Source organism: Psammomys obesus, unplaced genomic scaffold, assembly GCF_907164565.1.
Source record: "Psammomys obesus unplaced genomic scaffold, mPsaObe1.curated_primary_1811, whole genome shotgun sequence".
In the NCBI taxonomy this organism is placed as follows: domain Eukaryota; kingdom Metazoa; phylum Chordata; class Mammalia; order Rodentia; family Muridae; genus Psammomys; species Psammomys obesus.
The window spans coordinates 2,034,309-2,046,045 of record NW_026590405.1 but is presented as its reverse complement, the minus strand read 5'-3'; the positions used below and the strand labels follow the sequence as shown (position 1 = coordinate 2,046,045).

Here is an 11,737-nt window from a genome sequence, read left to right as displayed (position 1 = left end):
CCAGGACAGCCACGGCTACATAGAGAAACCCTGTCTTGAAAAAAAAAGGAAAAAAAAATGCCTAAGAACATCAACATCATTAATTATAAAGTATATTTTGCCCGTATTTATCTTAAAATGACATAACTGGTTTCTCTTTGTTTCTGTTGTAGGTGCTGGAGATCAGAATTTATTTACCTCTATTTATCCGACACTTTCCCAGCAGCTTCCACGAGAACCAATGGAATGGAGAAGGTACGGGGTCTGTGTTCTGGCTGGACTCTCGTTGTAATGCAGGTGTTTGAGACAGTATAAACGCCTCTGTTCTGAAGTGCAGGCTGGTGAGCAGCGTGGCCTCCTCTGAACGTAGGGCTTGCCTTCAGAGTTGTTGTTTGTCATGTTCTTAGTGCTGGGGATCATATCCAGGCCTTTACTTTCCTAACCTCATCATTAATTTGTTCTGTTGAGATAGAATCTTGTTATGTAGTTCATGCGGGCTTTGAACTTGCTTTGTAGCCCAGCCTGGCCTCAAACTTGCAATGCTCCTGCCTCTACTTAATGAGTAGTACACTAGGGTTACAGGCTGGACCACCGCTCCTGGCTCTTGATTTCTCTCTCTCTCTCTCTCTCTCTCTCTCTCTCTCTGTGTGTGTGTGTGTGTGTGTGTGTGTGTGTGTGTAGGTGTAGGGTACTGCACCTGTACCTAGGGACTTTCACACAGGCGAGCACTCTTGTACAGAGTGGCAGCCCAGCCTCTTTCTACTTTTTTTCTTGCTGAATTTCCCAGGATGACCTTGAACTTGTTTTGTAGCCTAGATAGGCCTTGTGATCCTCATGTCTTACACAATTGGGTACTTGAGCTACCTGGCCTGTCTACCCCATTTGTCCCAGACAGAATTTGTTGCTGTTGTTTTAGGTATTAGATGATAGGTTTTTGAGGTAAAGATCTATTTTGTAGAAATGTTATTTTTTTCTCTAGTTAATCAGTGCCTTGAAAGGTGTGTACAGAGGCAGCAATACTTTTAGTATCTGTAGGGAGATTGGGTACAGCTGTGTTACTAGAGCCTCTCTGCCCCTGAACCCCTTTATGTCCCTTAGCCCCTTCCCCCCCTCCACATTACAGGTATATAACTGGCTTCATGCTAGCTTCATTTATTTATTTATTTATTTGTTTGTTTGTTTGGTTGGTTGGTTGGTTGGTTGGTTTTATTTTTTCCCAATACAGGGTTTCTCTGTGTAATCACTTTGCCTATCTTGGACTCATTTTGTAGACTAGGCTGTCCTCAAGTTCACAGTGATCTGCCTGCCTCCGCCTCCCCTAGTGCTGAGATTAAAGGGATGTCCCACTATGCCTGGCTCAAACTGTTTTTAAGGATGAGAAACCATAGAGAAAGATCTTACTTGGAAATTTGTATGAAAAATAAAGATGGCAGAAGCTAGGTTGAAGCTAGTTGCTTTGTTTTATCCACTCTTACCTGTGGTGTGTTGGGGGGGAGCAGACAGACAGACAGACAGACAAATAGATATGTGTTGCCTAGTGACTTGCTGAGACATAATCATTGATTAGGAAGTTGTTCTGATAAACTAGCTATCACTTGTGGAAAATGTGTGGGTTTTGACTGAGTCCAGGTGGCCAGATTTTATTCAGAGTACTTGAAGTTTCCCGCTGGTGTGCATATTGTGTGATTCTGATTCCTGTGGTTCTCTTCTGTCAGACTACACACTTCGTCCTACTAACATGAAAGATTACTGTGATGGGTGTCTCTTGGGCTCTCTAGTGTGTGTCTAGTCTTTTTGTGCCTGGAGTGGTGTCTCATTTAGCCACGAATAATATAACAAATGCTCAGTGCTGGAGAGTGCTCATTGAGAAAATTATTCAACATTTGAAAAGACCTGGTGCTGTTAAAGAAAGAAAACAGTTGAGTAGATTGACGTGGGGAAGGGGGTGGTTAATCCTTGTAGAAATGGTGTAATCTATAAAGGATGTCAGATAAGCACATTACTAAACATCTCTGAAGACACAAGAAGACATATGTTCATGAAGCAAAAGAGGAGATCATGGGGAAAAACAAAATACAGAAACAACATGTATTTATTTCTTCCCTTTTCTGGAGCCCCAGTCAGAGAGTGTGAAGGACTAACTAGGCTTTTAAAGAGCACTACAGGCTGAGATATTTACATGAACAGAAATTTAGTTGACGTGTGGTTCTGAAGGCAGGAAGTCTGGGACTGCAGGATAGCTTCTGATGCGGGTCCTTAGCATAAGTATGCTCTGCAGTGGCAGCTTATTCCATTTCTAAAATGGGGTCATCATACGTGCTGCTTCATAGAAGGCTGTCTTAGCACCAGTGAAGTATGGACTAATACAGGAGCTTTGGAGGACTCATAAGAGCAGCAACAGAGAGAGAGGGAAACAGCAGTAGCAGATACAGAATGTGGACCTAGTTTGGGGAGAAGAAAGACAGATGGAGAAGTTGAGAAAGAAACTCTAAGAACATTGGATCTACCTGTTCTATCAGAAAGACAAGTCTACCACAAGTGACAAAATGTAGAACTTGGAAGGCAAGGGAGAACTGGTGAGGAGGTTGGTAAAGTACAGACAAGGAGCTCTTGTACCTAGGAGTCCCACCTCCTCTGGACAGTGAGGCATGTTCCTGGTTATCTCTGTTGAAGCCTGGAGGTTACTTCTGTGCAGAGTTCTAGGGCCTCAAGTCTAGGCATGTGAACAAGAGCTACCACAGTCAGGGTCCTGTGCTCCTGGGCCTTGGGGCAGCCATGTGGTACCTGTTGGATTTGGTCTTCCCTGCAGGAAGCAGAAATGTCTCTAAACTGTTAGGAGACCAGAATCAGCAGCCTCTCAGGGGGTAACTGAAGGAGGAATTCCAGCAAAGCTTCAGTCTCTGAATAAAAGGTGTGATATATGTAGCTCGGAGGATTTTGAGGTAAAAATGAAAATCAATAGCAGAATGGAAATAGATCGTAAACTTTGAAGCCAGCAGAACAAAACATTGCAAAAAGGAAATGTGATTACTCACAGAAGACAGGTAGTAGAGAGTTTATGAATAGAAAGCCCACAGTGTGAGTGTAAGCACAATCCTGGTTAATGTAGACAGCCTCAGTTTGTTAAACACAGAGCATCATGGGAAAGATGTGTTACAGAGAGCAACAGGGGCTCCTTATGTGTAGATGAGCTGCAGGTGGCCTATGGGGTTTGTGGCTGCTTTCTTGGGCTGAAAGGGAAGCTTGTGTCACTCCTTAATTTGAGCTCTGCAAACAAAACTCTGTTCTTTTCCACCAAAAATTCAGTAGGTAACAAAAGTGTTAGGGCTCTTGAGAGTGTGAACACCTTCCTGTGCTTTTGACACTTGGGACAGGAGTCTTCCCTGTTAGAGTGAGCCTGGGGTAGGGGTACCCTGCAAGGGTAGTCTTCTCCCAAGTTCATGGCAGCCTTGCTCAGGTTGACCCTTGAGCTGCTGTGCCTGTGTTCTTGAGTAAATGCAAGGCCTTCTGGCGAGGGGGCTGTGGTGTGAGAGCCGTTTGTAATAATAATGCAGGGATTCTGGCCAGTTTTAATTCATGACTAGCATGGTTTGGAGATCCTAGATATGAATGGATTCTGTATTGTCACAGCTCTAGTTTTCACTGTGTTGTTCAGTTGTCTTCTTGGTGACTTTTAAAAAACTGTTTTAGGTCCTATGGCCGGGCTCCAAAGATGATTCACCTGGAATCCAACTTTGTTCAGTTCAAGGAGGAGCTGCTGCCCAAAGAAGGGAACAAAGCCCTGCTCACCTTCCCCTTCCTCCACATCTACTGGACGGAGTGCTGTGTAAGTACTAGCTGGGGCAGAAAGCCTGTCAGAGTGGGAGTCAACTCATGATCTAGTGTATGGGGCTGTGCTCTCTTTTGGTGTTTATTGCCTGGGTTCCTCTGTCAGACAGATGGTTTTGTTCCTGGGTTTCTGCATCACCTAATTGGGGATCCTAGAGTATAGCATGGTTCTGGCTGTGAGCCTTGGTAGCCGTAGGGTTTAATCAGCTTGAACTTGTTCACCTTGTGCTGTCATGACCTTCCCCCCGCCCAACCTTAGAACTTGCTCTATTTGGTAGGCCCCATTCTTTACTGTGCTTAGCATTATAGCTTTCATTTGTGTTTTGTAATTGTGTATTCATGGACCCAGATAGGATTCTCCTGTCATGAACTAAGGGGAAGTTCTGAGGGTTATTTCTTCCGGTCTAAGTAATAAAATAAGCACTTAGCAGCATTCGAAGTACAAAAGTCACTTCCTCTGGGATTTCAGCTTGCCTTTGAGGCTGTGGTGGTGTTTTGTGACTTGAATAAGACAGACTCTGGAGGCCTGGGCCTGGTTGCAGCCGGACTCTGTTCCAAGTATTGTTTCACAGGAGGTCACAGGATATGGGGGATGAGTGTGGGGTGTTGTCTACCAGGCAAGCTTCCTAGAGACTGGCCACCTCTACCTGGCATGTTCCAAAGTTTGAAATGAAAAGCAGATGAGCCACATATACCTACAGTATAGACCTGATAGAACACTGGGTGCCCTCCCTGCGTTCAAACCCCAGGTGTAGTGAGAAGCTGCTTCATAGGCAGGATGGCCATGCCAGATGTGCCCTATGAACTTTTCTCTCCGTAACCCTTCATCCACAGTGTCAGATTATTTTTATTTATGTTTTATAGTGCTGAAAATCAAATCCAGGGCTTTGAATGTGCTAGGCAAATAATACTGAGAGGCATCCCAGTCCAAGTGCATTACTTTTTTTGGACTGTGAATAAAGCTTTCATTGCGTGTGTTTTCATATAACTTTTTTGTGTGTAGGAAGCCAATTAATATTCATATTAACCTTGGTGAACTCTTTGATTGTATGTGCTATAGTGAGAGAGAGAGAACGTCTCTGCTTTTTCAGAACTTAACTGGAAGAATTGTTTTCTCTGGTGTTAAGAGGTCATGGCCACCTCTGTTCTCATCCCTGACCTTCTTTGTGGGGCGTCCCTAGCCTTTCTCCATTACTGTGGATGAGGTGCAAGCTCACATGAAGGAAACAGCATCCACTCCCATTTTTCTCAAGAGTTTACGCTAGGAATGCAAGTTAATTTTCCTAAAGGCCTCTTAGACATAGTAGAGGCAGCCCACAATTTCCAGCGTGTATCTGTGAGCGCACTGAGCTCTAGGCATGTTCTGTCAACACAGACCTGCAGTCCTGGTGTAGGTGCCTCTTGGCAGTCTTGTTTTCTCAACATGATACTGGAGAGTACTCAGTGGAGTCCCTGGGATTTTCTGCTCTCTGTTCACATGAGGTTGGTCTATAACTTTTGTTTTGTGCTATCTTTATGAGGCTTAAGTATTGATACCATTTATTTTTATTTTATGCGTTTGAGTGTTTGCCTGCATGTATGTATGTGCACCACATGCATGCTTGGTGCCCACCAAGGACAGGAGAGTGGGCATTGGGTGCCTTGGAACTTGAATTAAGGATGGTTGCGGGTTGCCATGAGGGTTCTGGGAAACCAACCCAGGTCTTCTCTGAGACATCTTTCGAGCCCCTCAATATTATCTTTGAGCCATAAAACGAATTTGGAAGTTTCCATTTTTTTCTTTCTGAAACTGTTGATGTTGCATTGGAACTGCTGACTGTGAGGTTTGGGTGTTTTGTGAGAAGTGGCTATCTTCCTGGGAGTGCTACCTTGGAAACTTCCTGATCCCTTCTATGAAACAGGTCTGTTTCAGCCATTGTTAATTTTGATAGACTGTACTTTGTGCTTAGAAGTTGTACCTCTATCTGGGCTTGGTGGCGCACGCCTTTAATCCCAGCATTCAGGGAGAAAGAGTCAGGCAGACTGTTGTGAGTTCGAGGCCAGCATGGTGTGTAAAGCCAGTCCAGGACAGCCAAGACTACACAGAGAACCCCTGTCTTGAAAAACCATGAGAGAGAGAGAGAGAGAAAGAGAAGGAGTTGCTTATCGTTTAGTGTTGTTTCTATTGAGCTGTACCAAATAGTTCATCTTGACCTACACTCCTGGTCCTCAGCCCTTACTTTGTGTGTCTGCTTTCTTTTTTTGATTAAATGAATTTGTCAGAGATTCAAAATTTTAATTTATTAATCTGATTTACTATTAGTCTGTTCATTCATTTCTGCTTTCATTTTCATATAGTTTGTTTTTCTGGTGTTTTTTTTTTTTTTTTTTTTTTACATTTCTGAATGGATATATTCTTATTCTTAAATTTTTATTCATAACAGGTCTTTAAAGTTATGAATTTTCCTCTGGTTATTATTTTAAATACATCTTGGCATCTTGTTTTTCAGACAGCCATTATTGTTGTTGTTATTATTATTTTGTGTGGGAGGTCCTGGGTCTCACACATTATAGGCAAACGCTGTACCATTGACCTAGTCCCCCAGCCCATTACATTCTCTATTTTCTGTTTATATTTATTTCTCCTTTAGCCAGTTCTTATTTATATATTTTTCTTTAAAGACAGAGTCCCACAGTTTGTAGCCCTAACTGGCCTAAAAGTTGCTATATAGACCAAGCTGACTTTGAACTCACAGAGATTCTCCTGCTGCTGCCTCTTGAGTGCTAGGATTAAAGATGAGGGCCACCATACCTAGCTTTTTCTAGGATTTCTTAGAAAGGATTTTTTTTTTTCCAGAAACAGTTTTTTCAAAAGCTGTTTTTAGAAATAGTTAAATAGTTTGGTTGTGTTTTATTCACAAAGAATTGCTTATACAGTATCTGCTTTGTGTCACTTCATCTTTCCCTGTGATGCCATTTTTCAGATTGGGATGTTAAAATGTGGGTCCAAAAGAGTTTTAGAGTCCCTTGTGTTGTGGCTGTGTCCTGTCTTTACGTGGTCTTGTGGTGGCATGTTTCTGATCCCCTGGCATGCTCCTTAAGATAGATGTGTAGGCGGTGTCAGGCACATATATCTGTAGTTAACCTAAGTGAAGCATGTAATTTGCCAAAAACGGTTTCTAGATGTGTCCTACTCAGGAAGGTCCTGTGTCTGAAGTAAGAGTTGATCTTCCCTAAATTGCCTTCGGTAACTTTGTACCTTTTCACTTGTGTTTGGTCTGTAAACTACAAGTTATTTTTCTGCAGGTGGGAACTGTGGTTTGAGGGTCTAGACATCCAGCCTTGTTTAAATGGGCAGCAACTTGGCATGGCACCACTTTCCTAATAGTCTCCCCTTTTCCATTTATTAGAAAACCTCAGCTCTGTTTAAACCATGTTCTGTGTACACAGCAGTGTGGGTGCTGCAGCTGTGTTGACTGTTGTCTGTTGTGGGTCAGAGTCGGTCTTTTCTTACATATTGTATAGTCTGTTCTTTTAAAATAAACCTTTGCTGACACACATTCTCTCTTCTCTGTTAAGTGTGTAAGTTGTGCTTTTTGAAAATGTTTATTCCAGTATGCCCTGTCCCACATGCTCTTCTCTGCATGCCGGGAACTTTCCTGTGTGAGTTTTAAAGCAGTCTATATCTTCTGCTGACTAGACCCCAGTCACTGTTGTGGGAAACCTTGTGTTCTCAGAATGCCATGAAGAGGGGCCTAGGTCATTTAGAGACTCATCTCTTTCAGGTCCTCTCTTCCAACCAGAAACCCCACAGCTGCCCCACCTCATCTTCTGCCTTCTATGAGCACAGTAGTGCTAGAACTCATTGCCATTCACAGTAGGTTGTTTCAGTGGGAGAGAGAGACAGGGAGAAGGAAGAGAAAGGGAGGGAGAAAGGAGACATGGGAGTTTTGATTGAATTTGTCTTGTTTAATTCATTACTGATTCAAGAATTTTATAGTGGTAAGTTTTCTTGAATTTAGGACCATGATATGAGTCTGTATTCCTTTGTACCTTGTTAGGGCCTTAGTCACAATTCCATAGAGGCTTTGCATTATCCAACTCCTCACTCCTGCTTAGTTTAGTTCTTGTGATCATTGTAAATGATACTCTTTCTTCATCTTAATAAGGAGCATGCTTTTTGGTGTGGGTTTTTTTTTTTTTTCTTCTCTTCCTGTTTTGGGTTTTGTTGTTGTTTGAGATAGGGTTTCTCTGTGTAGCCCTGGCTGTCCTGGAACTCGCAGTATAGACCAGGCTGACCTTGAACTCAGAGATCCTCCTGCCTCTACCTCCCCAGTGCTGAGATCAAAGTTGTGCACCACCGCCGCCAGGCTGTGTTTTGTTTTTTGAGACAGGCCTTTTTTCTGTGCTGCTCATGTATGTTAACCTCAAACTTGCGGTCTTGCCTTAGGCTCCATGGTACCAGGGTTGCAGTATGCACTAGCATGCTTGACTCACCCTTCCTTCCTTCCTTCCTTCCTTCCTTCCTTCCTTCCTTCCTTCCTTCCTTCCTTCCTTCCTTCCTTCCTTCCTTCCTTCCTTCCTTCCTTCCTGTGGGGGGGTGGTGGTGGTGGTGGTGGTGTGTTATGCATGGTATGCACGTTCCATGCCACATAATGTGGAGGCAAGAGGACAGCTTTTGGGCCTCTGTTCTCTCATTTTACCTTGGGGGTCTTAGGGATCTAACTCGGCTGTCAGGGTTGGTACAAGTAGTGCCATTTCCACCCGAATCTTGCTTGTTTATTGTAAGAGGTTGTCTGGAGCAAGCTGGCAGAAGATAGCAATGACTTCAAAGCCTTCCTTTAGACTAGTCTTGAAGGGAAAGCTGTATGTAGAACAGGACTCCCAATCCCAGTCCTGGTCCCTACTTCCTAGACCTCACCATACTTTGTTACTGTTTCTATTTTAAATAGTCCAGGGTGGTTAAAAACAAGGGGACTGTCCTTCACCTTTCTTAGGCAGGTTTCCACTGGGTTCTCTTAGTAGCTTTGATTGTGTTCATTTCCTCTGCCTGGAGGGTTTCTTCAATTGTGTTTTCACACTGCAGAGCCCTATGTGGTCAGTTTTTTCAGCTTTTGTGTATGAAAAGGTCATTATTTTACCTTCGTTTTCAAGGCTATTTTCACAGGGTAGGAAATTGTAGTTTGACAGTTGTCTGTCTTTCTTTCCAGAGCTGATGCATCTTTATTTTATTCCTTGTGTATGTGTTAGTGTATGTATGTGCACCACCTCTGTGCAGGAGCCTGCAGAGGTTAGAAGCATGGATCCCTAGAACTGGAGTTACAGGTGCTTGTGAGCTGCCATGTGGGTGCTGGGAATCAAATGCAGAGCCTGTACAAGAACAGTAAAGACTTAGCCACTGAGCTGTCTCTGCAGCTTGTTTCTCAGCGCTTCTTGAGGGTGCCTTATGGTGAATCAACAAAATCAACACGTGTCCGCATCAGCATTAAGAGTGGCTGAAAATCCAAAGAGCCAAAGTGAGACAGTGAGGAGGAACTGTTAAGGGAGAGGGGAGAGCCTGTAGAGGTAGCTCAGCCATTAAGAGTACTGGTTGCTCTTCAGGATCTGATGCTCTCTTTGGCCTTCATGGGTACCAGATACATATGTAGTACAGCTGCAAACATGTAAACAAAACACCCATCCATTCATTAAAATAAAGCCAAATAAATTGTATACATTTAGAAAGTGTGTGTATATTTAAACAATGGCTGTTTCTAAAAGTGTTGACTTAAGTTTTTTTAAATTGTGTTAAGTATCTTTTGTTGTTGTTGTTGTTAAACCCAAGGCATATGCTAGACAAGTGCTTCAAACCCAAGCCCAGTCTTGTGTCTTGGTTTTAGATTTTCTAAGTGTAAATGGAATTGTAAGTATGGTACATAGGGGCACTAGACATGAAGAACAGCCAGCAAGAGGATATTTGAACTGTGCCATCTTGGTTTTATTAGGGAGTGGTGCTTTCTCTGACCATTGCTCTGTGGGAGGGAGAGGGTGGCATTCCTTCTGATTACTTGGGTTCGTCCTGGGAAAGAGAAGTGGGACAGAGTTTAAGTTGAACAGCTTCCTGCTAGCTCCTGTGAGCTGGGACAGCTTGAGCAAGCTAAGGTGATCTTCTCTCCTGGCTCTTATCTGGAGAATTCAAGGGGCATTGAGGTTGGATCAGCACCCTAAGGCTTCTAGAGAACTGAGGGCTCAGGGCAGCTGTCAGGAAGCTAGGCTCCTGGCTGACCATGACATTGTCAGTGTTATGGGGCTTGAGCACAGAACCCTGACTGAAGTGCCTTTTCAGCTCATGGACAGTGTCACCGTGGGTGACCCTCTCAGCTCTTCAGTTCCTGGTGCTGGATCTTAGGCCTTTGGGTGCCAGAATGTGCTGGGGCTGAGACAGGCATGGAAATAAGCATGGCACTCAGGCTCAGGCATCTGGGCTTCTCCCCACTCCTGTTCATCCCCTGGCTGCCTCATGCTGTGGCTAGTGCCTCTTTGTTATTGACGCTCGGGCCTGGAAACAAAAGGGCATTGGGGAGCTCACCTCACAGTGACTTATTTATTTTTAGGACACTGAAGTGTACAAAGCTACAGTAAAAGACGATCTCACCAAGTGGCAGAATGTTCTGAAAGCTCATAGCTCTGTGGACTGGTTAATAGTGGTAATTGAAAATGATGCCAAGAAAAAAAACAAAACCAACATCCTTCCCCGAACTTCTATTGTGGACAAAATAAGAAATGACTTTTGTAATAAACAGAGTGACAGGTAAGTGTCTTAGATTTTATCCACTTTGATGTCAGTGATAATTGTTGACTCGGCCAATCTAGAAAGCTACAGAGGGATGCTAGACCCCTCCCCAAACCCATCGTCTGCAGTTCCTGGCCTAGCAGGTCATCTCCTAGGGGGATGTGTGTGCAGCCTAAAGGGAGAAGTTTCTGGCCAGTGGCCCTAGGGGAGATCAGTCCTTGAATCGTGTAGAAGTCCCTAAACAGCCTTTTAATGGTGGGACACATATTTCTCTGTTTATAGGCCAGTTGTTAAAAGTTCCAGGAAGGAAATTGCAAAACACCAGTTCCGTCCCTTCATTGCACTGGCTTACTGCTCATCTGTGCATGGTCGGACTTCCTCTCCTTAACAGCCAACTGCCATGCCCAGTTGGTCAGCTGGCTGTATGCTGACTTGTGCGCTGATAGCTGGGTCTCAGAGATTGGCACTGGAGCCTGCACCCTGCCCTGGTGTGCCAGGTTGTCATTCCCATGGTCATTACCAGCAGTAATGGCCCATGCTGCAAGAGCCTCTGAGTGCTGCCAGCCTCCTTGGGGGCCTGCGGGAGGTGCTCTGGGGACAGGGATGGGCCAAGAAGTACAGGATGTATGAAGTAGGTGGGAAAGCAGCCTAGAGCGGAGTGTTTTCATCTGTGTATCTTTAGAGCATTGTCAAACTGCAAAATTGACACCTGCTGTTGTCACTTAGTACATTGTGAGTTTTCCACAAACATTGTGTCCCTGTCCCATTATTGCTAGTGAGAACATAATAGTGTATCAGATTAATAGGGTGTATGTTATTTATAGAAACCTCAAGGACTGTTGGGTTCTGTTGTCTTACTGTTATTATAGACAACATTGTACTTGTCTTTCCAGTTCAGATGTTGTGTTATGTCCTTAACTAGTTTCTTAGGATAAACTCCTTAAAGGGAAATTGCTTGGTTACAGGTTCTGTGTATTCTTCAAACCTTTAACAAAATACTGCTGAGTCGGATGTTGACTCAATGATTGAGGTAGTTAGTGGTAGCAATAGTGTTTCTCTGAGAGGCCCTCCTTGGAAATCCTCCTCACATGTGCACCTGTTAGCAGCTGCTCTAGTCTTCTGTGCCCTGGGAGACACTGATCAGTGTCCATTCCTCACGTCAGTAACTGTGCTGGGCTC

The 11,737-nt window shown here is 43.9% G+C and overlaps 1 protein-coding gene across 1 annotated transcript in view; it reads left to right on the top strand.

Annotated features, from left to right (window-relative positions):
* Nucleotides 1-11,737, top strand: part of Trappc10 (trafficking protein particle complex subunit 10) — a 64,269-nt gene that overhangs the window by 13,884 nt on the left and 38,648 nt on the right. The window contains exons 2-4 of the mRNA XM_055607151.1: nucleotides 153-234; nucleotides 3,670-3,805; nucleotides 10,380-10,576. Coding sequence (XP_055463126.1) covers nucleotides 153-234; nucleotides 3,670-3,805; nucleotides 10,380-10,576 — 415 coding nt within the window. The remainder of the gene's footprint in view (nucleotides 1-152; nucleotides 235-3,669; nucleotides 3,806-10,379; nucleotides 10,577-11,737) is intronic.